General features: G+C 40.2%; 4 protein-coding genes across 6 annotated transcripts; 2 read left to right on the forward strand and 2 right to left on the reverse strand.

Moving 5' to 3' along the window:
* The first annotated feature begins 77 nt into the window (after positions 1 to 77).
* On the forward strand, positions 78 to 4,703 carry LOC4332903 (serine/arginine-rich SC35-like splicing factor SCL28). 2 transcript variants are annotated; one of them, XR_001544747.3, is made up of 8 exons: positions 78 to 386; positions 1,862 to 1,939; positions 2,311 to 2,475; positions 2,591 to 2,658; positions 2,739 to 2,778; positions 3,593 to 3,868; positions 4,099 to 4,279; positions 4,379 to 4,703. XR_001544747.3 is itself a non-coding variant. In XM_015776859.3 (7 exons), exons 1-6 carry the CDS (start codon positions 169 to 171, stop codon positions 4,259 to 4,261), a joined length of 732 nt encoding a protein of 243 aa, XP_015632345.1. In that variant the 5' UTR covers positions 78 to 168; the 3' UTR covers positions 4,262 to 4,279; positions 4,379 to 4,703. The 2 variants fall into 2 exon arrangements, 1 of the variants encoding a protein (XP_015632345.1); XM_015776859.3 differs by lacking the exon at positions 3,593 to 3,868.
* A 2,656-nt stretch (positions 4,704 to 7,359) lies between these two features.
* On the forward strand, positions 7,360 to 11,773 carry LOC4332904 (probable protein S-acyltransferase 17). Its single transcript, XM_015777208.3, has 10 exons — positions 7,360 to 7,626; positions 7,718 to 7,811; positions 9,008 to 9,102; positions 9,178 to 9,345; positions 9,611 to 9,683; positions 9,756 to 9,808; positions 10,240 to 10,331; positions 10,661 to 10,713; positions 10,792 to 10,917; positions 11,230 to 11,773. The coding sequence occupies exons 1-10, from the start codon at positions 7,478 to 7,480 to the stop codon at positions 11,473 to 11,475; spliced, it is 1,149 nt and encodes a 382-aa protein (XP_015632694.1). The 5' UTR covers positions 7,360 to 7,477; the 3' UTR covers positions 11,476 to 11,773.
* Positions 11,774 to 12,034: 261 nt separating this feature from the next.
* On the reverse strand, positions 12,035 to 16,084 carry LOC9271725 (uncharacterized). Of its 2 annotated transcripts, XM_015777210.3 has the most exons (7): positions 15,840 to 16,084; positions 15,031 to 15,143; positions 14,698 to 14,936; positions 14,336 to 14,594; positions 13,544 to 13,723; positions 12,755 to 12,910; positions 12,035 to 12,570 (listed from the first exon to the last, which is right to left on the reverse strand). In XM_015777210.3, the coding sequence occupies exons 2-7, from the start codon at positions 15,031 to 15,033 to the stop codon at positions 12,394 to 12,396; spliced, it is 1,014 nt and encodes a 337-aa protein (XP_015632696.1). In that variant the 5' UTR covers positions 15,034 to 15,143; positions 15,840 to 16,084; the 3' UTR covers positions 12,035 to 12,393. The 2 variants fall into 2 exon arrangements, with proteins under 2 accessions (XP_015632696.1, XP_015632695.1); XM_015777209.3 differs by lacking the exon at positions 15,031 to 15,143.
* Positions 16,085 to 20,137: 4,053 nt separating this feature from the next.
* Positions 20,138 to 23,124, reverse strand: LOC4332905 (uncharacterized). The gene is made up of 4 exons (XM_015772929.3): positions 22,891 to 23,124; positions 21,131 to 21,319; positions 21,011 to 21,050; positions 20,138 to 20,507 (listed from the first exon to the last, which is right to left on the reverse strand). Exons 1-4 carry the CDS (start codon positions 23,107 to 23,109, stop codon positions 20,446 to 20,448), a joined length of 510 nt encoding a protein of 169 aa, XP_015628415.2. The 5' UTR covers positions 23,110 to 23,124; the 3' UTR covers positions 20,138 to 20,445.
* Positions 23,125 to 26,363: the final 3,239 nt, after the last annotated feature.

Consider the following 26,363-nt stretch of genomic DNA (forward strand, 5'->3'; position numbering starts at 1 on the left):
GATGGGCCGCTGGCCCATGGGCCCATGGGCCTTCGAGTTCTCCTAGATAAAAGCGCCCCGTGCCGTGCTGCATCGTCACCTCTCCTCGCCCAAGCCTTCGTCGACAGAAAGAAAAAAAAATCCAAACCTCAGAGAAACCCTAGGCCGGGTCGCGGCGAGTCGGCGGCGATGGCCGGGTACCGGAGCCGGAGCCGGAGCTACAGCCCGCAGCCGCGCCGGAGGTACAGCCGGAGCCCCCCGCGGTACAAGCGGTACGATGACCCGCGCGACCGCTATCCTCGCGGCGGAGGTGGAGGTGGAGGTGGAGGCGAAGGGCCCCGCCGCGGGTATGGCCGGCCGCCTGCGCCGACCGGGCTCCTCGTCCGCAACATCTCGCTCACCGCAAGGTGCGTAGCCGTTGCCCTCTTTGGATTATTATTTTTTTTTTGCCCATTTGATCTAGGGCTTACCGCAATTTGAATAATTGCTAGTAGCACAGCGCTATGTGGTTTGGTTGATACGTTCAGTGTGTAATCCCTGTGAATCTGCACATTGTTTTGTTTGGTAGTTGCATTAGGCTTGGTTGTGTGCTTCTGTGCTTTTCAGTCTTATATGTGTTTTTATTTGTTGCTGTATTCAGAATAAAAAACAGAGCAGGTTTGTTTTGATGTGGAACTGTTGAGAAAATACGACGGTTTTTTTCCTGATAGTTTGTATGCCAGCAAATGCTTGCTGGACTCATGGTAGTGGGCTGTTTCACACTTGTTGCTCTCTAGGAGAGAACAAATGTTTTGGAAGCCATTCACTAAGGTTGAACATGTTGGTATAGGTAGCTTCCATATTCCATACCCTACCTTAGTAACCTAATGCATTTTTCTAATGGTTTTGCGCATTGGATGTTCATCTGTACAGAGTGCCTTGAGATTCATGCATCAGTTAGACATGCAAACCAGAATTCCCATCTTCAAATAGCTCTTATTGTACATTAAAAATTTCCTAGCACTTTAGGCCCTGTTTGGGGAGCTTGTCCCAGCTGCAGCTTTTCCCAAAAGCTGCTTCTGCTAGAAGCTGCCCCAAACAGTCCACAGCTTCTGAGAATCTGTAGTTCTGAAAAATGAACTAAGAAGCCATAAGCTGGAGAAGCTGGGTTTCAGAGCTTTTCCAGATTCTCAGAAGCTGGCTACCAAACAGCTGCTTCTCATAATCTAAAGCTCCCCCAAACAGGCAGATACAACAGTGCATGGATGTCCACATATGTGGATTAGCATTTCTCTTGCATTTTTTTGTATCATCCAAGCTTTCACCCAAATGTCTTGTTACCAGGTTTTAACAACTCAAGTGTCAGGTTGGATTTTAACTGCATATATTGAGATGGAACATTTTTCAGATCTATTATGAAGTTTTATTTCGGTAGAGGCTAAATTGTAAGCACTAAATTGTGTTCCTTTAAGTGTTCCTAGAATTAATCTAGTTCTTTTAGATATGGCTTTGTTAGCAGAACCGTTGTTTTATGAACTTTGCATCATATAATGCTGCTTATGTCTCTGGAAAACAAAAACAAATGTATGAACTCTGGATGTATTCATATTTGTATATAGACAGTGGTTGCAACCTTTGATAATTCAGATCTTGTAGTTTGGAGACATAATGCTACTGTTCTAGGTTCCCTTCTCGATAGTTTGGAACGCTCAGGATCTTTTTTTTAAGTCAACATTTTCTACACTGCAAGCATGTAGTACATAAGTAGCCAGTGCACAGTAAATCATTCTTATATACAGCTTTCCACAATCACATACTGAAGTATCTTCTTTTTGTATGTAGATGATTTTGCACTGTAGCTACTAATTATGGTTTAATATTATTTGATTTTCGTTTTTTGCAGGCCTGAAGATATTCGTATTCCGTTTGAGCAATTTGGCCCTGTAAAGGATGTCTACCTTCCAAGAAATTTCCATACAAGGTAATAATAACTTATCTTATGTTTCTTACACAATTGTTTTGGTGCATTTGAGTTCTAGTTAAGTCAATATCTTAATTCTGGAACGTTTATCATGTTGCACAGAAGATAAGCAATTCTTTGAACAACATGAAGAAATTGCGTTAATTGAACCCAGTAATTTTTATCATTATTATGAACATTTCAAAGAGCATTTGTTTCCAGGCTGCCTTATGCTTGTGCTTTGATGTTGGTCTGAACCATGTATTCTGCTTGGAAATAGGGTTTATAGATGCTTGTTGCACATTCTGTGTTCTTTTAAGAATGTCTTTTGATGTGTATATTGATTTTGTCTGATTCACAATCACTTCCATGATCGTGTTAAATTGTTGTAGGGAATTACGTGGCTTTGGGTTTGTAAAATTCCGCTATCCAGAAGATGCTGCAGTGGCCAAGCAAGAATTGAATCATCAAGTTATTGGTGGACGAGAGATTTCAATAGTTTTTGCCGAGGAGAACAGAAAAACCCCACAAGAAATGCGGATGAGGACAAGAACAAGGTGCTTAATTTTTTATATTTTACCAACTTCCAGATTAGGCATTTGGAATATATATGATAGCAGCGACTGGAATTTGATGTAACAAAAGAAATGCTTTGTGCTTCTGTCTGTGTAGTGGAAGATACATGGATGGTAGCCACAGAAGGCGGTCAGTATCAAGATCTCCAAGGTCTCGTTACCATTGTAAGTATAAATGTTTGTTATATGAGTTAATATTTTATGATTTTTAATCTCATCACTAAATGATCTCTATTTCCTGTCAGCTTATTCACCTTCACCCTCTCCAGCTAGACGTGACTACAGGTATCATCTCAATATTTTAGTATTTACATATAGCATAGCAAATACGCTTGTCCTCTCCTGTTTGTCAGTGTTTCACTCTTTTTCCTTTCAAACATCTCTGTGCCAAGTTATTTATTTGTGCTTTCGGCATATCCTGATACGCCGTTGACATTTATGATTCATTAATTTTGTTTTGGCGGTTGCGAGTGTATTGTTGTGATAAGGGAAGTTGTAGGATTATATGCCAAATTTATGATTAGTGATCTAGTTTCTTGCTTAATAAATGAGCAATAAGTGCCTTCCATCGACCCCTAATTCCGATGATTATTTTCATGTCCTAGAATATTTTTTTTATCTTGATTTACTGTCAATATATCCTTGCTTGGTTTCAAAGTGTAAAGTAGTTATACTAATTTTATTAGTTCCTTGCTCAACTTCAGTAGAAGTTACGTTCCTAGAGGATTGCTAATCATGGTTGTAATGCTCATGGTGATTGGAAAAATCATCATTAGAAAATGAACCATAGTTATTGATGATATAGGTTGAATGTGCCAAGGAACAGTTGCGTGGAACTCCACCTTTCCTTCTAAATCCCATGGAAATACTTGGATTGATGAATCAAGTACCCAGGAGGTTGTTCACATGATAGAACATAGTAATTTATATTAACAAGAAAATGACCAAAAGGACTTTCTTGTGTGTACACTCCCTGATTAGCTATATGATTGTCAGATTATCTGATTAACTGTTGATGATTTGCTCTTCTATATTTTTCTTCATGAAGTGTAAGGCTAAATTTGCTCTAAATTTGTTGCTTTGATTTGATATTATCCAGTCAAGAAAGAATCTAGAGTCTAAAAAGCCAAAAGAGAATTATGATGTTTGGACAATAAAGATCAACGTGAAAGTACCACGATCTCCAGAGTTGGAGCATGTGAAAGGCATTCTTCTTTAAGATAGAGTGGCACTGTTGCCCGGGGTTTAAAGATAATCTTTGGCTAAGAAACCTGAGGAAAAGAGTTATTTTCAAGTGTGCTGATGCTGTTGAGCTTAGTCCATTGCACATTGCATGTTTGGATCAAAGTGGGTAACTTATACTGGGATTGAACAGGTAAAATTGATATCTTGCATTTGATTCTGTTAGCTTGGGCTAGGCATGCCTAACTAATGGTGCTGTTGCTGTACTGCAGTAGCTCTGCTCTAAACAAGTGCAGTTACCTCAAATCCAGTTTGCTGATAATGCTAATCTTGTTGTATTTGTTTCTCGTCATTTTTTTATTGTACTGCTGCTTGTATCCTTTGTAAATAATGGGCATTTGAACCTCTAATTGTTTGGAACAGGGATCACCGTGATGATTATTCACCTGGGGAATCACTCTCTCCACATGGTCAGGACAAGCGGCACCACAGATCAAATGGTCGATCTGCTAGCCCAGATGAGCTCGAGCGTCATGTATCTCCATCCAATAATGGACATGGTCCTCCAGTTGATGGGAAAAGCTGATAAAGATCTCGCTCCAAGGTTGCTTGCTTGATTTTCTTTTTTTAAAAAAAAAAAAACTTTTGTGCGTTTCTTCTATTGCAAACTGTGTATGCTCTGACATGTTTAATTCCTGTGCAGGCGAGGCAAGCGTTTGAAGTTTGGAGTTCTTGGATCAAGAGTTGGAAGTTGGAACTAGGGAGCATGCAAATTACACCACCATGAAATGTACCGTGGTAGTGCCTTTTATGCTATTTTGTAGAATAGATAAGCAAAGCCTGGTAGCGAAGTAAGTTTGTACACTCCATATGCAGTTTGCCTATCGATACTTAGGTTAGCGCCTGCTGCTTTTGCTTTTGTTGATCTGTTTTAAATGATTTTCTATCTGATCTTTCTTAGTTTGTTTGCTGCCATGCCGACATGCATCTTGTGCCCACTTATCTATTTGATTATGTTCCATGGCTTCTACCGTTTTTCTGTTTTCCCAAGCAGGGTCTTATTGCTCAGCGTGAATATTACACCAAGTACCTAATTCGTCTATTCTTGCCTCCTGGTCAAACAGACTGGGTGACTGAATGTTGTTAGGCGTGGTTAATGAAAAATCATGGGAATGAAATCCTAGTTTGCAGTCCTGTGATGTAGAAATGTGCTAGGATCAGATCTACTTTCAGCCATCATTGTGATGCAGTCTCTATGCTAACATCGAAATGGTGTTCGATGCTCTTCACAGATTGGGGGAAAGAAAAAGTGGTTGAGATAATGCAAGGGCACTATGGCATCGCGCTTGCTTACGAAGCGATCATTTGCAGCTTCACAACAAACCGATGCTTACGTGAATAATAAAATTGATGATGATGACCTATAATAAATTGAATTTATGAAGTAATTTAGGGACGATGTATGACGGTAATTTAGAGAGGAAAGACGATGAAAAGCATACAATGATTAGCGACTCAGCGTTTGTAGCCCAGTGTAATAAGCACATTTCTGGCGTTTTATTGTGAACAGAACCCGGTAAATTTCCAGGACCAGCTTGATCGAGAAGAAATCATATACGCATTTCAATTTTATCTACTTTCGCCGTTCCAAATTAGTACTGTGTTTTTTTACTTTATCCCAAGTCTAACATTGCTAACTTTGGTCATCAATTTTTAAATCTAGATTTACATAGTTTATAACAACATAAATTTAAGATTCATGTTTTTGATTCACCTTAAGAAATACTTTCATAATATATAGTCAAAAGTTAAACCGTATGGATTTATAGAAATTAATTATCAAAGTTAGGAATGTTAGTTTGAAACATATGGAGTATTCATTTCAAATGAATTAGATACATGTAAATAGGTAAACTTTCAGAAGTTAAGATTTATTGGGGGCTGCTAATTCGCGCGTATGCGCCGCTACAATAACTCACACGCACTTCCACGTACAGCGAACCCTCCTATCGTTAATACTAGCGTTAATCACGGAGATTACAGTTAATTATGGTGCTACAGTAATTTCTCAATAAAATATTAAAAATTGATTTTAAAAATTCAGTTGAAAGTATTCAAATATTGACTTGAAATTTTTCAAAATCTAATTTGAAAGTTTTCAAATACTGACTTAAAAGTTTTCAAATCTGAGTTGAAAGTATTTTAGTTTTGAGTTGAAAGTTTTGAATTTTGAGATGAAAATTTTGAATTTTGAGTTAAAAGTTTCAAAATTCGATATGAAAGTTTTTAATTTTGAGATGAACATTTTGAATATTGAGTTGGAAGTTCTCGAAATTTGAGTTGAATGTCTTTCAATTGCAAGTTGAAAGTTTTCAAATTTGAGTTAATTTTTTTTTCAAATTTGAGATGGAAAGTTGAAAGTTTTCAAAATTTGACTTAAAAAAATTCAAATTTTGAGTTGAAAATTTTCAAATTTTGACTTCAGGTATATATTTCTTTTCAATTTGTTAGTTAAAAAAAATCTCCCGAAAAAAAATCTCATTTATTACCATTATTATCTAAGACTAATAGATTAGTTACACTAACTCCTCGCGAAAAATGCGCACTGCCAACACACCACACCAACTAGCATTTTCCGAGATTTCTCGTAACTTAATAGGAATGGCGAATAGTATTGTTGAAAAATACTTCTTTTACAAATCTATATAGTTATATAGTTTAACATCATAAGATTCATGATTTTAGATTCACCATGAGAAGTATTTTCATAATTTATGATTACACGTTATAAAATTGTATGAATTTTTAAAAGTTAATGTTTAATATTTGAGTTAGAACAAAACTGAAAGGCAATTTGAAATGGAAGAAATTGTTGGTCTCAAATGAGTTAAATAAGACGAATAAATAGACAATTTGCAGATGTTAAGTGTCTTTTGTAACTTACGAGAATTATGGATTCTCGTGGGTCCGCAAGCTCCTATATAGTACTTCCATCTCATTTTGACCATTCTTAAGATTTTTTTAGGTCTTTCAAAATTGATCGTCATCTAAACGGGGTCTATTTATTTACTTGTGCATGAGTAAATACTACAGGTGTACATCTATTCGTTTACGTGTGCATGAGTAAATGCTATAGTTGTATATTGGCTTTGTTTAGTTCCATACCAAAATTAAAAGTTTGACTAAAATTGAAAGTTTGATGAAAAAAGTTGGAAGTTTACGTGTGTAGGAAAGTTTTGATGTGATAGAAAAGTTGAAAATTTGAAGAAAAAGTTAGGAGCTAAACTCGGCCAGTGTTTGTTTATCTGTGCAGGAATAAATGACATCGTTGCATTCCCACGCGTATTTAACACAACACTTTTAATCGATAAGGTTTAATTTAAAAAGTAATGATATTTTCTTGTCTTGGTCTTGGCGCCATTTACAAATATGATAATTAAATTGGGATGAAAGGAGTATCGGAGAACATTTTCCATCGGTATTTCTTGTTCATCACATTTTTCTAATTGAACTTTTTAAACTCAACTTATCAACCTTTTCTATAATATCTAATTAATTCATTCGTTTACGTTATTGAATAATCCCAGTTTCATCCGTCGTGTATAAAGAAATATACCCCAGTAAAATCAATCAAAAAGGAAAAAAAAGAGAGAAAAAGATGGCACACGAGAGCGGCGACACTTTGCTTCGCTTGGGTTTCATCGTCGTCCCCTCCTCCTCCTTCCTTTGACCTCGGCTCGATCGACCATCCCGCGGAGGAGACGACGCCGCGGCGGCGGCGGAGGACTCGCCGGCGGCGGGGATGGACGTGCCGTGGCTGCTGGTGGCGCACGGGTCGGTGACGGCGCTGGTGGTGGTGTCCTTCCTCTGCGGGCAGTGGCCCATCTTCGAGGGCACCTTCGTGCAGCGCATCAACCACTTCCTCACCTTCGGCGCCTACCACCACCTCCTGTGCGCGCTGCTCCTCCCCCTCCCCTCCTTCCCCTCTCCTCCCCTCCCCATGGTAACCCCCCGCTCGAGGGTTTTTTTTTTTCTTGCGCAGGCGGCTCGTCCACGCGGCGTGCGGCAATGGGGCCAGGGATCTCGTCCTCGGCGTCGAGAGCTACTGCTGCGACCGGCCCAACCCGATCCTGCAGGTCCGCATAGCAAACTCCGCTACTCACTGGTTGTGGTTGTTCTTGAATCTTAAGCGGCTTTGGGGACATATCGTGAGGAGGGCGTTTGATGATGCATATTTCAGCCCAGACAAATAGACTGTGGTTGATCCTCGCCTGGTGATGAGTTCCATCGGAAAATGTGGAGCTTATGCGGAATGGGAATATGATTTTCGGTTCAAGTTTGGTGGATGTGTTAGGGTTCTTAATGATCGATTCGGCGGTTTATTGACTATGCATTGCATAAGCCTGCTACTTCTGCCGAACAATTAGCTACAAGTTGCCCGAAAGAGGGATATTGAGTTGTGCTGTTGAGTGAGATATAAATTGACTTGTCTTTGTGGTAGCTATTTCTCAACATGTTTTCTAGCTAAAATATATAATTTTATATGGAGGCTGGCCTTTAGTGGAAAAGAAGTATTAAGAATGCTATAAAAGAACACCTATGTATTTTGCCACTCATTGCACGTAAGCTCTTTGGGAATGCGCCTGTACTTATCCCTCATTGGTCATGATTGGTCCATTACTTTGAATGGGAGGGCCGCGCCAACCTTGATGATCTCAGGGTAGAGGTGGTAGGGAGGGAACAAAAACAATCGAGTAGAAAAGAGATTTGGATTGTGGGAAGAATGGAAGTAAAAAGTGGGATAATATTATAATAGAGACATGTTGCTTGTTGGTATCAATTGAAATGGGGACACTTGGGTTTTAGTAGTTGAGGTCTGTTTAGATTCTTTGCATCAAATAGGGTACATCATTGATTACTTTTAAAAATGTATGATAAAGATGCAGCGGTGCCTTATATCCTTATATATTGAAATTTTGGTTAAATGACTATTTTTCTAACACCTAAATTCTTTTTATGGAAAATCCGTAAACCATAGGTCAAACAATGAGCATACTCATGTCCCTTTTTGTACGTTGATTCTATAAGAGCACATGCCATATTGCTGCCAAACTCTATTTTTTTATATATATACCTGATTGTGTTCCTTTTTCATTTATCTTTCTCTTGTTAGTGAGAAAGAAAAAATGTTCCTCCCAGGTATTCTGTTTTTTGTTTGCTCTGTGTGCTTCATTTAATGTTTGAATAACTGTTGGATTGTTTTGTTAGAAAATTATCATCTGTGATCAACACAACTTCCTAATTTTAGTGCTGTTTCTTCTCTCACCTACAGATTTTTTACGTTGCCATAATAGGGGTAACATATTTTATAATCGTCCAGACATCTTTCCAGTACATTCCTGGGTACTATGTGAGTGGACTGCACAGGTAGCTTTTAACTATTAGCCAATTTTGAGACATAACTTTACCGACACTGGATAATCATATTTCTTACTCTTGCAGATACCTGAGTATCGTGGCTGTTGCTATTGGTGCTTTACTCTTCGTGCTGACTAGCTTTTCTGATCCTGGAACTGTCACTGCTGAGAATGTTTCTCAATATCTATCTGCCTATCCATATGATGGCATCATTTTTGAGGAGAAAGAGTGTTCTACCTGCAAGATTGCCAGGTACACTTTAAATGAAATTATCATAGAATAGCTAAAAGTTAAAAACATGTAATACGATATATTCTTATGGTAACTGTTTCAGTATCTCCATAAAATTTTACGAACTAGTAACTATGAGTAATATAGCATAATTATTGATTTGAAGTTATTGTGATTGTGATCTGAAGATAACAATGTAGAACTAAATATCCACTCTTCTCTTACATTCCTCTTCCTATCAGTCAGCTTTGTTTACATCCTATAAGAACAGCTCATTGATTTGCAGGCCAGCCAGGGCAAAGCACTGTAGAATATGTGATAAATGTGTTGCACGGTTTGATCACCACTGTGGATGGATGGTACTTTTACTTTCGATTATATGGTATTGGTTTTGCTTTGTTTGTATATTAAATTTATCTTTATGTGAACAGAATAACTGCATTGGGGAGAAAAATACTCGCTATTTTGTGGCCTTTTTAGTTTGGTAAGTTCTTCTCGGATTTCTGTTCTTCCTAACATCTTTTTACCTTTTTTATTTTGGCATAATTAGACAGTTTCTTATAGACTTATTTTTTTTGCTATCAGATGCATCTCTCTAACCCTTTTTCTACTTCATAATTTTGTGCAATAGCACCCCAGAGTATTTATTATTTTCCTCAAAACACAGTATTTTCTCAAACTTCAAACCACCAACCATAGAAACATTGATTAGTGTGACATGCCCATTGGGCATCCATTAATTCTGAAACCTAGTCAAGATGCTAGCCTGTTGTTATGCCACGTTACTATGTCTGAAATTGTAAGTAGCAACACTGTTAATCTAACTTATCTGCTGGATATCTAACAGATCTAAAATTAAACGTATGGTTTTATTGAGCTACATAACATTTCCTTGTCTGCTGTTGTTTATAACAGGCATTTCCTTATATGTCTGTACGGAGCGGTTATTCTTGGTTTCATTCTTGCTGGTGAATTAAAAGAAAGGAAAGTTGTCTACATATTGACAGGTTACAGTTCTCTTTTTAGACAACCCGCACCCTTATTCATCAGGAACCACTTACTTACATATGCTGAGTTAAACTCTACCATTTATGGAATGCACACAAATACTTTCTTCTGTTGTGTAAGATAAATAAAATTAACCAGAATTTCATCACCAGCTTCCTGAATTTCTGTAGTTTCTTATTTGACTATGAACAACTTCAGTGCATTTGAGAAATCGTGTACACTATGGCTTGTAAATAATTGAGGAATTACATATGTTCTATTCTTTTCCCATTTCATTTTAACTTGTACTTTTTTCCATTTGTAACAAATTCCCTTTTTGTGTTGACAGTTTATTATGGCATCGACAATTCATTCTCTGGGCTATTTCCACATGTTGCACAGGTATGGTATAGAAAGAGACTTAGTCTTTAATTAGAAAACACATTGAATATCTTCTTTAACTCACGATCACTTTTGCAGTGGCTGCTTGCTGTGCATAACACACAGATACTCTTAGCGGTCTTTTTGGCTATAATTGCATTGCTCCTTGGTGGGTTTTGTGCTTACCACACACATCTTTGCTTAACAAATACAACAACGAATGAGGTAAGTCTTAATTTCCTAAACCTAATAGCATATTAACCATTTGAAAATTTGTTCTTTGAAAGCTCCATCCTTGCACTTCTAATTGTTAGATCTTGCACTCAAAAGTTCTTTTCTTGATAGAAGAGAAGAAAGAACATCTTAATCAATGTAGGATAATTTACGCGATTTCTTGCTAGAATCGAGATGATACTAGACATTATCAAGTAACAAATCAGTTGTTCCAAGGAAAGTAAACTAAGCTTCTAATGTGTTACTAATACAAAATTATGATTTGTTCCTCTTTCCAAATTTCATCGTGTGAACATTTTGCAGACATTCAAATGGCAAGACTATATTATGTGGAGGAAAAAGGTGAACGAGGAAAAGGCTGCTGCAAATGGTGAAGTGCGCAAATCGCCACCAAGCAAATGGAAGGCGTTTTTCTCTAGATCACATACTGAGGCCGATGAAACAATTGTGAAAAATAACATATATGACAGAGGCATGATTAGAAACATGTGCGAGGTGTTTGTCCCTTTGTCAGAACGGCAGTCATTTTCCCGCAAGAAATCTGATTGATCTGAATGCTGTTGCAGCTTTGCACCTGTTGTATCACTTCTATGCTGTAAATCCTTGTAGAATATTAGAATCATTTTTTCCATACTAGAGAAGAAACAGTCTGAGGATGGTGATCAGGAGTGAGCATCACACAAGGAGACCCCCCACCAAAAAAAATTCAGATCTGCCCAAGTTGCTTTTGGTTTTGCTCTCCTGGAATAGTAGGTTTGAACAACAGTATACTACCAAGAGTTGATAACTTACTTGATAGAATCTGTTGACAGCATATGGGAATGAGAATTGTACATTGTCTTGGTTATTTCTTTACTTTATTATCCATGCTGGGATTTTTGTCTTAATGAATGAGTATTGCTTCGTTCAATAGTCAAGCGAGAACAGTTAAAAAGAGGGTTTATTTGAGGGAAGCTTAATCAAGCAGTAATGGGCTAATGGCAGAAACCCTGATGTTGTCACTTTAACATCAACTGGTGGTCACATGTCAGAAGTTGCATTGAATATTACAAACATATTCTCATTTGAGACGTGGGCTAGTAAAGAAAATGATTAGGAATTTAGGATATATGTTCAGTGAAGTGAGATGAGAAGAAATTCAATTGTGAGACCTTTTTGGTCATGCTCATCAGTACACAATAGCTGAATCGCCTAGAAATGAAAAGATGCTCTCAAAAGAAAACATGAAATCTATACAAATTCTAAAACGGACAAAAAAAACTCATATTCCTTCATTTCTTTCCTCCTCTATGTAACTTGTGTAGTTCTTTCTACCAAAAGGATCCCTATACTTTTGAAAGGAATAAAAAAGAAACAACTTTCAAATCCCCTTTGTGTAAAATGAAGCTATCAAGTATCAACTATTGGATCCTGATTCCCTCAAAAAAAACAAAAAAACTATTGGATCCTGATGAAATCAAACAAATATCACTTGTCATAATCTGCACCATCAACAAAACGAGCGTACTCTGTCCCATTTAGCTTCTCGCTCACTTCCTCCCAATTATCAACAAGGTCAGGAAGAGGGCTTGTGTGGATCTTCACATGCCTGCTGGACAACCTCATCGCTGGAACTCCAAGGAACTCTTGAACTCGCGACAGTGCCTGCATGAAAAAAAAAATGTTACTGTTTCAGTAATTTGAGTATGGGGAAAAATATGTTACTATTTCAGTAATTTGATGGTCAGTTCAGTAATTTGAATGGGGATTGGTGGTCAGTTCAGTAGCCTGAGGATTCATGTTACTATTTCAGTAGTTACTGTTTCAGTAATTTGTGTGTGTTCAGTACATTTTGGTCGCGGATCACATCCTCGTAGTAAAGGATCATGTGGCGCGTGCTGCTGAAGTGATCCAGGCAAGTTGTGATGGATTGTTCAGCAGATCTGATGTTTGGAATCAGAGTTGGCACGTCTAACTTCGGTTTGAACCTTGCTAGTATATCAGCCTGCCCAAAGCATAAGGTATAAACAGGATTAAGTAATGCAGTAAAGAAGAAATGGATCATCAAACCAGTTAAAACTATAGCATATGAAAAGAGAATTCTGAAGGATGACAAGAACACAAGTGGATGAAACCAACCATAAAAATAATCTACTCCCTCCGTTTCAGGTTATAAGTCGTTTTGACTTTGATCTGTTTCAAGTTTGACTAAGTTTATAGACAAATATAGTAATATTTGCAATACTAAATTAGTTTCATCAAATCAATAATTAAATATATTTTCATAATAAATTTGTCTTGGGTTAAAAATATTACTATTTTTTGTACAAACTTAGTCAAACTTGAAGCAGTTTGACTTTAACCAGTCAAAACGATTTATAACCTGAAACGGAGGGAGTAACATTTTGATCAACAAGAATCTGGACATGTTTTAAAGTTTTAGAAAAAGCAATATTCTAACGTAATATTCCCATTGCTTTATTGCCTATTCAGGACAGGCAAACACACTATTCGGTATCGATTCTGTCATAAATATTACTACGTAATTGACCCATACAAGAAATTCAAGAAAAAGTGAAACATATTGCTTTGGATAATATATCTGAGAAGATTGCATGGGTATGAAAGTGAGAGGCACCTCCTCCCTAGAATGAACATGTGCTTTGTGGGTGCCATTCAACTGCTTTGTTTTTCTGTCGTAGTCGTTAGCCAACACAGATATAATCCTCCTTAATGTATTCCTCCTGAACAGAAATATCACCATGACACCCTTCTTGTTTAAATAATTAACAATGTCGTGATAATGTTCCATAATTCCCTGCAAATTTTGGAACAGATCAGTTCTATACAATCCAACTTTTTTATAACTTTGCACTTAATTGCCTGAGGATAGTTTGGATAGCAAGAATATATGTCGGTGAGTACTGAATTACTTGAGGGCATCTGTTCATGCATACACGGAACAGGCACACAAGCACATTTGCTTAAAATTAGCACATCAGCATTCTGACATCTAGCATCCAATGTTGAGTAGTATCACCTTCATTTTCTTCTTCACAGAACCAATTCCCTTTGTTACAACAATTTAAGTTGTAACTTGTAGGATGCCTTTTTAGTTTTGACCAACAAAGAAAAATCTATTTTGAATAAATGACATTGGGTTTTCTATATGAGTCAATTCGGGTCACTAGTAGTAACTAGTTCAGAAGATTTAGAACTGCCTTCAAATATCTGGTAGAGTTAAATAATTTCTACTCCTATGTGATATCAAGAGGTTGGTGCATGTCTTCATCAATGTTAGAATCAGACCAGAGTAAACAATAATAGCTTGCTCAGTCACATCGGGATCAAAGAAATGATGTGAACTTCACAACAAACTAACTGAAAGAACATAAGCATAGACCCCAAAAGGTTATGCAATGTAATATACCTGATTTAGCATCCACTTCAATCCAAATGCAGCTGTGCATTCATTTTTTGCTGCACTGGTGTGCCAATCCAGATTATAAAGCTTATCAAGCGTCCTCAAGATAGATGAGATATCTTCTCTTCTCTCTCTTATTGAGAAAATTTCGCCATTTGAACTGACATTGGGATGGCTATTTAGCAAAGTCTCAAACCACCCACTTCCTGATCTTTGCATAGAAATGATAACAAAAAACCGAACTGGAGTACACGCGCATTCCCCCCTGTCAATGAGAAAATATTGTCAGAATGCACATGAAAAAAATAACAAAGGAAATGTATAATGTAGCACAGGATTAACACAAGAGATTCTATCTAGAAAATTACCTACTGTAACTCGTAGGTTTTGGAAAGTGCACATATTGCATCAGCTCATTTGGAATTGTATGTCTTCTGCAAAGAGTTCTTATTTGTTCTTCTCCACTGATCAAATTTTCTTTATTTTCTAAATCTATTTGATTAAAGGAGAAGTAGCAGACGTAGAACCCAAATAATGCAATTAAGAAGACAAGAATTGATCGCAGAGGAAACAATGGTCCCTTCGGACTTTTCAAAGCATACACGCTCTGCAATAATGAAATTCAGTAATCAGGTTATGTAAATATTGAATACGTGAAACAAAAGAAAAATTGCATTGCGGCATTGCCTAATAATTTTTACCATTTTCTCTTGTATCAGTAGAGTCTATGCTGCTACATTAACTGACTGCTAATTCGCCCATTTAGTAGCATTTGCAAGTCAACTTCTTTGCCCTCATTGCTAGAGCAGCTCACCTTTTGTTAATGAATAAAATTACAGCGCATTAATGTTAACTGAAATTGTGATTCAGAGCTATAAAAGGCAGAATACAACAATTACGACAACGGTTGTATAAAATGGTTGTGAGGACATATTTGCATTAAAAATTGCTGCCATGTCAGGTTTAATTGCACAAACGCTGATGACTAGTAGTAAAGTGGCATGCAGCATAACTACTTTGCATCTGAAACTGAAGGCAATATGAAGGAGAGAGGAACAAAAAAAAAAAGGACTGAATTTTCTACAGACTTAACAGATAGGCAATCTCAATTGCCCTCAAGAACAGCTTGAACAACAGCCCTCAAAGCAAATCACCAAGCAAAACTTAGAAATTTAACTTGAACCAAGAAAGTCGAAACATTGGGAAATTCACAAAGGCTTCAGCAGCAACACAATGCAGATAAATAAATCTCTTCCTGATGTGCTACAACTTAGAGAAGCCTCAAATACTAATAAATTTAGCTACATATACTAATAAAAGCCTCAAAATCGGGACAAATACCAAGAATCCCCGAACCCCTCTTAATTAACCGGGTTGCTAAAACTGAGCTCAGTAACAATCCCAAATCTTGAGCTGAGCTCCCGCGGTCCAAGAACCGGACTGGAACGAACCTACATCAATGGCGAGACGGAAACCTTATCAAGGCACAAGAATTTCTTGTCCTTTTTACCTGGCTCATCGGCGAGGAGGAAGGAGACGCAGCATTCCCCAGGTTCTCTCTCTCTCTCTCTCTCTCTCTCTCTCTCTCTCTCTCTCTCCTTGTTCTTCTTCTTCTTCTTGGTTTGAACCTGAACAAACGGAGTAGAAGAAAACTGGAGCCCGGTGTGTCGGCTGAGAGAGAGAGAGAAGCAGAGGAGGGAGAGGTCTCGGGAGGAAGCTGAGAAATCGCAGGGAGAAGCAAGAGAAGAGGATTGTGACGTCTCCGGAGTTTGTTTGGAGTACTAAAAGCGATTGCCCAAGAAAGCGAAAGTGTAGGAGGAGTAGGTGAGAGGCGAGGGTGTGAGACCTCCCACGAGAAGAGAGGTGAGGTGAGGTCAGTGGAGAGCAGAAATGACCTGGAGCCTGGGGATTTCGTTGGATTCTGGCACTTCTTTTCTTCTCCATGGACAACCAAATGGCAAAGGATTTGGTGGCCACTTCCAGCTTGGAACAAACTGTGTTAGTGTCATTCCAAAGAAAACAAAAAAAAGAAAAGAAAAGGAATGCGTTACAGTTCATGTGATCACCTCTTCTGTTATGGATTGAATAACTCTGTCGCTTGATAATATTGTGCCTGAAACATCTCCCGAAATTGGTGGATATGTGGTGGTAATAACTATTACTCCTAGGCTTCCCAATTTGCACTAATGGTTCCGTCTTTTTTGTCTGTTAATTTATGGATTGGATTATGTACCACTACATAGTTGTACTATCTGTAGTAAGAGCACCCGCAATAGTAAAGTTTATCTGTAGTAAGAGCACCCGCAATAGTAAAGTAAGATGCTCTCTATAAAACATGTATATCTCAGTATTAGACTAGATTAATAGTAAACCACCTTAATAGTATGTCTACATGGGTATCTATAGCTCTCTAATCCATTGCATCGTTTTTCTCTATAGACTATCTCCATGTTAATAGATAGCTTTGTTCTCTCTCTTCATTTAATCTATTCCAAATAAAAAAATATGCTAACATGGATTTCTTATAGAGAGCCTATAAATAACTATTACGGGTGCCCTAATGCACTACTTCCTCCGTTCTAATTAATTTACTTGTCGTTCGGTCAATCTCACACTAATCTAGGAGGTGTGGCGAGTTACATCGTTATCCTCATTAATTACATCCTAATGAGCTTTCCCCAAGCAAACATTATAATTCTTTGTGGAAGTGGTAGCAGTAGTATGGCTGCATTGATGAAAAGGTAGAAAGACATCTCTAAAACTGTTTTGGAATATGATAACGACAAAATATTTTGATAAAAAATTTAAATGCTGGGACGACAAATAAATTGAAACGGTCGGAGTAGTTTATTCTCTTTGCGAAAACAGTACTCCATATAGGAGTAGTATGCAGGAAACAGCCACCGGCCTTCTTTAGTTCGTGAAAAGAAAATGTTTGGGTGTCACATCGAACGTTTGGCCGGATGTCGGAAGAGGTTTTCGAACACGAATGAAAAAACTAATTTCATAACTCGCCTAGAAACCGCAAGACGAATTTATTAAGACTAATTAATCTATTGTTAGCACATGTAGGTTACTGTAACACTTATAACTAATTATGGACTAATTAGGCTCAAAGGATTCGTCTCGCGATTTTCATATAAATTGTGCAATTAGTTTTTCATTTTATTTATATTTAATGCTTCATGTATATATTCAAAGATTCGATGCGATGTTTTTACTGGTATATCATCAAACCCCTCCTGCCTTGTGTGTGAAACACCAACCAAAGCAATGCACACGGGAAGCATGAGCTCTGGAGTCTGGATATACTATATAATAACAATAGGACATGAAATTTGTTATACAATTCATCATAGGTCCATTTTTAACAGGAGAGCTCAACACACATATACAAGTTCTTTCCCCCCCTCAATGCATGAGTGCCATAATATAATATAGCAGAAAATGTGTAGAATTTATTTTATTTTCATACATGGCAATGCCACTTGACATTACTGCCATATATTTCTGGAGATATGGACGGCAGTTGCAACTTGCAAGGACCAGAAAACCACAACAGGAGGGTTGCATTAAAACAAGTTGGCTGTGTTTAGTTCGGCGCAAAGTTTGGATTTTGGTTGAAATTAAAGATGAAGTGACTAAAAAATTATGTGTGTATGACAGATTGATGTGATGGAAAAGTACTGAAGTTTGGATCCAAACTTTAGATCTAAAAACACAGCCGTTGTTCAGTTTCAAGCAACAAAGAGACAAGTGCCCGTAGATTCAGGTTCGTCCATTAAAAGCCGCTCGTACTATTCTTCCCTCTGAAGTCTCTCGTGTTCATTGATTTTTGCTTCTAATAACAAAACGAGCGCAACAAATGTACAAGCAACAGCAAACTTATGTTGTAATCTGGTGTCTCAGATATCTGTACCCTTTTGATTACGGTACTAGAACAACATTGAGTTGTAGTTTTGGAGAGTTGGACCCTTATACAATTCAAGTTCAGCATGGCTTCCCTTTAAGCCAAGCCAAATTCGTACATGTTGCAAAAGGTACATCGTCGGGGTCGGGGATGTAATACTCTTCCATCATCTGAATTTACGAAGCGCGCGTTCGAATCTGAACTAGTTTTCTGTAAAATCCGTGTGAAATTCAGATATGGACTCCACGGCTTGACATTTGCCACCATCCACACCACTGCTTGACATCACTTTCCAAGTAATTCCATTTATTTTCTACAAAAAGTAAAGGACGATGCTTTCACACTTTTTTTTTCGTCACGAACGGATCCCATAGCTTTTTTGTATTTTCTTATGCAAAAAAACATCACTGTTGGGACGGTGAGCGTTCCATTTGGCAACGTCTACTAAATGCCGTACGTGTTTTCTATGAAAGCATAATTGCGTTAAAAAATAAAAGGTGAAAGATTTTATTTTTGTAGTTGGACTTCACACTTCATCAAACAATAGTACACTAGCATAAAGATATTCCCATATAATTTACTTTATCAATTGGATGACCGTCTAGACTACTATACTATATATTAAAAATCTTATATATATATATATATATATATATATATATATATATATATATATATATATATATATATATATATATATATATATATATATATATATATATATATATATATATATATAACAGTAAATGCACCTGTTTTTTAAGTGATCCCTTTTGCCAGCCATGATGATTTGGCAAACAAAGAAAATCTCTCTAAAAAAATATGAACTTGGATTGCCTGCCATGGTGATTTAGTAAACAAATAAAATCTCTCAAAAAGAAATGAACTTGGAGACTACGAATGCCCCAAGATTTACACAACCGTGCGGTTATCGTGGTTATCACGTGCGATAACCTTTTTTAATTTTTGAAAGCATGATACACCTCAGGATAACCACGCGGTTACCGCAGTAACAGCTAAAAAAGGGTTTGGTAAACCGCCGAAAAACAGTTTGGTAAACCCCAGAATGCCTTGACATGGTGATGCTTGTTATTTCCTCAGTTCCAAAATATAAGAGTATGATCGATGTATACCATCTAATTTTAGGTTATTATATTTTCGGATGAAGTTAGTGTTTAATATGAACATCGAAAGAAAAGTTAAAACAGTTAAATATGTCCCTTAAGGAATTATACGCGATAGATTTGCACCAGCCATGACGATGGATTAACAAAATGATCCAAGAGTAGAATAATTAGCGTAATCTTTGGAGTGGTTGAGGCCGCTGTCTTATCATCTGACAGCGCTTTAGTATATAATGATGGTGAGACTCCGTACGTGATGACACCGGCACTAGGATACTTTTGTACGGCACATTGGAGTGTAGGCTACATAAACGTGAGGTCAACTTTCAGCTTCAGATCAAAGGACATTTTCTTATCAAGATCTCTTATTTCTTCATCACCAACCGAAAAAACAAAACATTAACGATACGTGTCTGTAGTCTACAAACAGTTATATTACTCAAAAGCTTTAAAGCTTAAAGTTTGGGGTTTTGATTTTATACCAGTTTTTTTAGGGAAAGATTTTATATCAGTTTTAGGTGATATCTTCATTGACTCTGTTGCCAGGCTCTCCTTTCATAATTGCTAAGAAGATAAGTAAAATAAATGTACCAAATTATTCTTAAAACCCAAAAGTTAAAATACAAAATCACGTCCCAGAGCTGAAACAGACAGATAAAATTTAACTGAGCATTTAAACAATCAGCTAGGAGAACCCTCAGCGAGAATCATATATAAATCACCTGGAAAACAAGAGTAATTGTACCAGTGTTTACCTGGTGCATCCCATAGGAATTGTGATAACCAATCTGCGAGTAATCATGATTATAACAAATCAGTCATTACATTGATCCCACAGAATCCACAATTGATCCTTTCTCAACATGCTGCTCAGGTACAAGCAGGGGTGCGTTTAGGAGAATATCCAGAACGCACAGGCTTCGGTAGGTAGAAAAGACCAAATCAGTTGGATGGTCAAATCAAGGATTAATGCAATGCCGTTGCCCGGCATCTATAACAGGAGAGAAGCTGAGCAGCAATCCAAAGAGACAAGCTTAGGAGAGTACATATATAACCCACGGGGTTGAAAAGAGGAGTCTGCATCATGAGGACGACATGAAATCTTCGGGCCTTGCAATGGAAACTTCCTCAAACACATTGTCATCTGATGAAAGAACAAACAGCAATCAGGGGTCTAAAGAGAGTGGGAAATCGCAACATCTATTGAGAGAAGCAGTTAAGACATGGTTATGGTAATTTTGGATACAGACAATAAGGCTCAAAGATTTGATTTTGCAGATTTGTCAAGCTGCACTTTGCAAGAAAGAATTGGCGAAGACTTATGTAAGCATGAATTGAAAACCAGCAAAATGGATTCCCCAGGCACAGCAAGATTAATGGAATACGAGTACAGCAAAGTTATCTCCCGTAAACATGAAGTCACCAACACAAAGAAATCTTAGAAAATTTGTGTTTTTTCCACAATAAGATGGCGATAGTTGTTTATGCAGTATGTACGTAAATCAGCCATCGACAGTTTGTGTCCAGGAAGACCAGACAGCAAACCAAAATTCATAAACAAAACAATGAGGAATATATGGTCAAATAAGTGTACATTATTATCATAAAAAAAGGTAAGGCAGTTATGCAGTCAGAGTAGAACAAAACCTTTTCTCAGTGTTAATGCAACAACAGCATCATTTTCAACCTGCAGGCAGATATAGAAAAAATCACCATGTTGTTCCGCATAAAAGAAATGTTCAGAAAATAATACCATTAGTGCAATACCTTCTGATCTGCTAATGTCTTTGAGTCATCCAAAACAACTTCAGTTGTGGCCAACAAGATCAGCTGTTGATTACCGGGAGGCTGATCAACTAATGAATGCAACTTTTGTTTAATGCTTAAAGTCGTCTCTGTTGGGTCACATTGTATGAAGTAGGTAGTCTTGTTCCGTTTCACTCGAATATACATTGCCTGCATAAGGCGTTTCCTCATTGTCAGTAAACAAACTTTCAAATAACTAGTTCAGCTGGCATCACTCCACCTCTATTACTCCAAGAACAGAAGTAGGTTCGGGGTTCCAGTTGTTTTGTTTGGCAACAAGATGGGAGCCTTAACGTAATATTAATACATTCAAACTATCCTACATAAATCTTTCTTTCCATAGGATAGACGCTCCCAAGAAATTGGGCAGAACAAATGTTAGTAGTTAACATTAGTACAATAACTAGTTGTACGTTGTTGGCAATAATACAACAGGAAAGAATAATAGATAGCATAACAGAGTAGGAGGTACATTCTGGTATTCCATTAAAAAAAAGTACACACCAGTATACAATAAACGGAATTCACAAACCACCAGCAGGCATATTCATGAAATATGTTAGTACAGTAGCATAGGACCTGAGATTATCCCATTACCCCTATACATGGCCGTTTTCTTGAAAAAAGAGTTAGTACAGAGACAGACTGCATACGCCATTTACGGAAATTGTAGAAACAGAAAATGTTGAAGTTAAGTAATTTCAGCTTTTCAAGCCAACATTCTGTGAAGCAACAACATGTTTGGTACTGGCGTATTGTGGCCCGAGAACTGCATCTAGGAGTTGGAGAATAGAATCTAGTGTTTGCTGTATGACAACATTGATTTGAACTATACATCGTTCTTAATTCTCCTACTTGTCTTTGTCATGAAAGAGGATTCACAGAAAAAATTCTCAACATGAGATGTTGGCTAAATCTTTGCTAGGAGCATTCTATTACCAAATAGCGAAAAACAAAGAGGTTGATATGATCCATCTAGACATATTACCTCGATGGGTTAATTGTTTTGCAGTCCCAATAAAATGCAAAAAGGAATTCACGTATCTGTACACGAGCGTGCGACAGGATCAAACACCCAGCTAGCACTAACGCGAGATGCAAGCACGCTATGGCTAAAACGGAGACATCCCCCTCGGCTGGCTAAATGCAGAAATCTAACCAGCACGGGACACGATCAGCTGCTCCGATTTTCAGATGATCTCAACCCCTAACAGGCTACACCAAACCCTCTATCCCCACAGCAGAAAGCAAACCCCTAACAAGCTACACCAAATCCTCTATCCCCACAGCAGGCACCAAACCCTCTATCCCTACAGCAGAGCAAGCAGAAACCCACCTAGGGTTCCTCTAATCAAACAGAATAATCGCCACGCGAATCTTCCAAAAACAACCAAAATCCGCATCCCCGCTCGCCACATCAATCCCAATCGGTCCCGAGCGAAGCAAACCTCTCCCGGCACCGGCACCGGCACCGCGCAGGCATTCCACTGCCAGTCTTCTTCCCCCCTCAAATCAAACGTGGATTACACTAACCATCGCGCGCAAGCGCAAGCAAGAACCCCTCTGTGGGTAAGGGAGGGATGCCCACAGGGCAAGCGACGATACGATGCGATGCGGCGGAAACTGCAGTAGGATGGATGCTCGCAGGATGGGGGTTCAGCACAAGCGGCGGGCGAGGAGACGAAATTCGAGGCCGGATGGGGGTGGATTGGGATGCTCACCGGTGAGCGATGGTGCGGCGGGGACAGGAGGAGGACGCCGGCGCCACCTCTGCTAGCAGGATGGAGATCGGCGCCGGCGGCGGGCGAGGAGACGGGAGTCGTCGAGGGCGGTGGGCGAGGAGACGCGATGGATTGGGGAGCCGGAGGTCGATCGTGGTGCGGTGCGGGGCCGTGCAACGCTCTGCTGCCGAGGCCTATGGGCCATACGCACAGGCCCATGAGGCTGGAAATTTTTCATACCGGAAAAAAGTTCACCTTTGTCGAGTTTAAAACTGCCCCGAACCGAAAGACTAGATATAATAGATCTCTGATCTTGTAAAATCATGTCACATTTGATTCTAAGGTATGCTCTTCGGTTTTGTTGACGTGATGGCTGAGTCAGTGTGACACCACACATGTCACCTACTTTCCTCTCTTCCCATCTCAACCCAAAGCTTTTAGGGCAGCCACCAATGGGTAGGGAGAATGGTGCTGGCCCACGGGAAAAGCTCGACGACGGAGGCCGCGGGCCGACATGGCTTCCAACGGCCGGGAGTGCACGCGCGGTGCAACTAGGTCTCTACTGCAACGGCAATGCCGTCTTCACCTACGCGGGCGAGGGCTAGGGCTTCTGCCTCGTCACGCTGGCCAAGCTCCTATCCTCCAATCTCAAAGCCGCGCCCGCCAAGCTACTCAAAAGCCGATGTGTTCAGGTGTCCCCGACCCCTAGCTCTGCCTCTCCTCCACGGAGGAGCACGCGTGGCTCCGCCGCATCGTGTTCGAGGCCAACTCTATCTACTCCACGTTGCGGTCACATCGTCCTCAATGCCTACGCCCTTCTTCCCGCGCTTGCCACTATCAAACTTCTCGACAGCTGCAAGCCTTCTCCCCACCCATCTCCGGTCATCGCCGTCGGGCTTCTACCTACCGCCGCCGCCCAACGGCCGCCACACTCCTCCTTGTCGGTCACCGGCCACCGCACACCTTTCCCGTGATTCAACGTCCGACGTCCTCTTTGTGTGCATGCACGGACACTCATGGAGCCGGTGGTGCTCGCAACCGTGCTCAGGCATCATAATGTACTCCATCTCCTGTCTCTTGGAGATCCTCTCGCCAATCCCGATGGTGTGGCTGACACGTGACCATGACGCGGACGCGCGCGAGCTGCCGCGCACCGACGTGGCGGTGTGCCATTAGGGGACGATGTGCCGAGAGCCCTTCCTACTTCGCTTCTCCGCGCTCTTCACGCGCGCAGGTCCATGACGCGGCCGTTAGCCACCACTCTTCTCCCCACATGTTTCCGACTGCCCTGGAGGTTTGTGTTGAGATGGGAAGAGACAAGAGATAGGTGGAAGAATATTACCGGCTGACATGTGGGGCCCAACAAAAAAAACCATCCACCAACAAAAAGAAAGAGGGGTGATACCTTTGTCGGCGGCGATGGCCATGGCGTCACTAGGAGATAGACGTAGGCAGCAGTGGCGAGATGCCAATGAGGAGGAGGCAACATGCGTGGGTGTGGGAAGTGGGACGGCAGGTGCTGGGGAGGCGCAAGTATGGAACAGCGTGGCGGTATGATGAGGCGAGTTTGGCATAGGGATGGGGCAGGTGTGGCGTCGTGGGCAGCGGAGAGAATCGATGACGGCCGCGATGGGGGAGGGAAGGGAAGGAGCTGGTGTGGGAGGACGACAAGGGTAGTGGCGAGGACGGTAGGGGGGATCGATGGCGGCGGCAGTGGGAGAGGGAAGGGAAGGAGCTGGTGGTAGAGGACGGCAAGGGCAGTGTCGAGGGCAGCGGGGAGGATTGATGAAGCGGTGGAGGAGGACGACGGCAACACCAGCGGTTTGGAAGGGGAAGGGGCAGTGAGGGGAATTGGCGGCGACGTGGCATTCATCGGGGCTGCGGTGGCGCTGCGGAGCTTCGCTGGAGGGAGAAGCAATGCAACAGTGTTGGAGGTGGTTGCGGCCTTGCGGGGGAGAGAGCGGAGCGGAGATGCGGAGGGAGCGACCGAGAGAGAGGGAGGACGCGTGCGTTGCGTGGATCAGGCCTAAGGCGGCGTGCAGAGGAAGAGACGCAATATGATCCATTAGATCTCGCAATCGTACAATTAGTATTGCGTGTGTCTGTCAGGGTTGGAGTCACCGTCACCGCTACGCTTTTTTTATTATTATATTATAGATACGCAGGAGGTCGTTTCATGTGTGTAACCACCATAAAATCCAGTAATTTACCCTTAGGGCCTATTTGTTTTGGAGGAATTTCAACACATAGGAATAGAAAAGGTGGAGAAATAGAAAAGCATGCACACTTCAATCCATAGGAATTTTTCTATGAGGTTTGTGTGGATGAAAAATTTCCTTTGTTTTCTCTCTGCAACTTGTAGGAAAGGAAAAATTCCTTTGGTTTTTCCTATATCTATATCCTTATGAACCAAATGATATTTATAGGAATTAATCCTTAGGAATCCAAATCCCTTGAAATTCCTCCAAAATGAATAGGCCCTTAAACCACCCACCCATCTAATTCTTAATTATATAAGTTTGACCTGTTACACAGTAGGGGCATATAACTAGTTCATGAGAATGTCACTTGTTTTAGCCTCCAGCCAAGAGAGAGGAGGTCAGGCAATGGATGGAAGAACTCAATTCGGCTCGTGAAGTCCATTCAAAAAAAAAAGTTCAGCTCGTGAAAGCTCACATGTAAAGAGGCTTGGCTCGGTTCGGCCTGGTTGGAGTATAACTGAGCTAAAATAGTACTCCTAGAGTCCTAGTTGGGCTCGGTTCGACATAGCTATTGCGGCAGTACTAATTATCCCTCTAAACTTAAAAACCAGATATTTTACACCCTAGACTTCTCAAACCGGACAAATTACCCTCATAACTAATCCAATCAGAAGTGGTTTTGATCCTATTTGGTGTACCCATGGCGCCAACGTATCCAATCTGAGAAAAAATAGAAGAAAAACATGGGACCCACTTGTCATATACACCGTATCTTTGCCTCTCTTTTATCTCTCTGCCGATGCTGGTTGGTATTGCGGGGACAGCGAGCGGTGAGGAGGGCGTTGCAGGGTAGTGAGTAGCGGTGAGGAAGGCGCTGCAATGCAATGGGCGACGGGCAACGGCGAGGAGGGCACGGAGGGGAGGCAGTGGCGAGGAAGGGTCTGCAGTGCTGTGGGCTATGGGCGCGGTGGGGAGGACTAGAAGCAGTGGGCGGCAGCGAAGAGGGCACGGTAGGTGAAAGCGCCGCGAGCAACGAGTGTCGACAAGGGGGGCACGGCGAGCTTCGGCGAGGAGGTGGATCTGGTGACGCCCACGCTTCTGCTCCCATTTCCTCTCTCGTCGGGTGGAGGAGAAGGAAGAGGAGGGAAGACGGGATCCCCTACATGAGCTCACCTCTCTCCCGACCTCCACAGATCTTCTTCGCCGGCCATCACTGTTGTCGCCGCCGCCTTCCTCCACGAGCCATAGAGGGCGCTCGTTGTCTTGTCGCCT

This window comes from Oryza sativa, chromosome 3 (assembly GCF_034140825.1).
Source record: "Oryza sativa Japonica Group chromosome 3, ASM3414082v1".
NCBI lineage: Eukaryota > Viridiplantae > Streptophyta > Magnoliopsida > Poales > Poaceae > Oryza > Oryza sativa.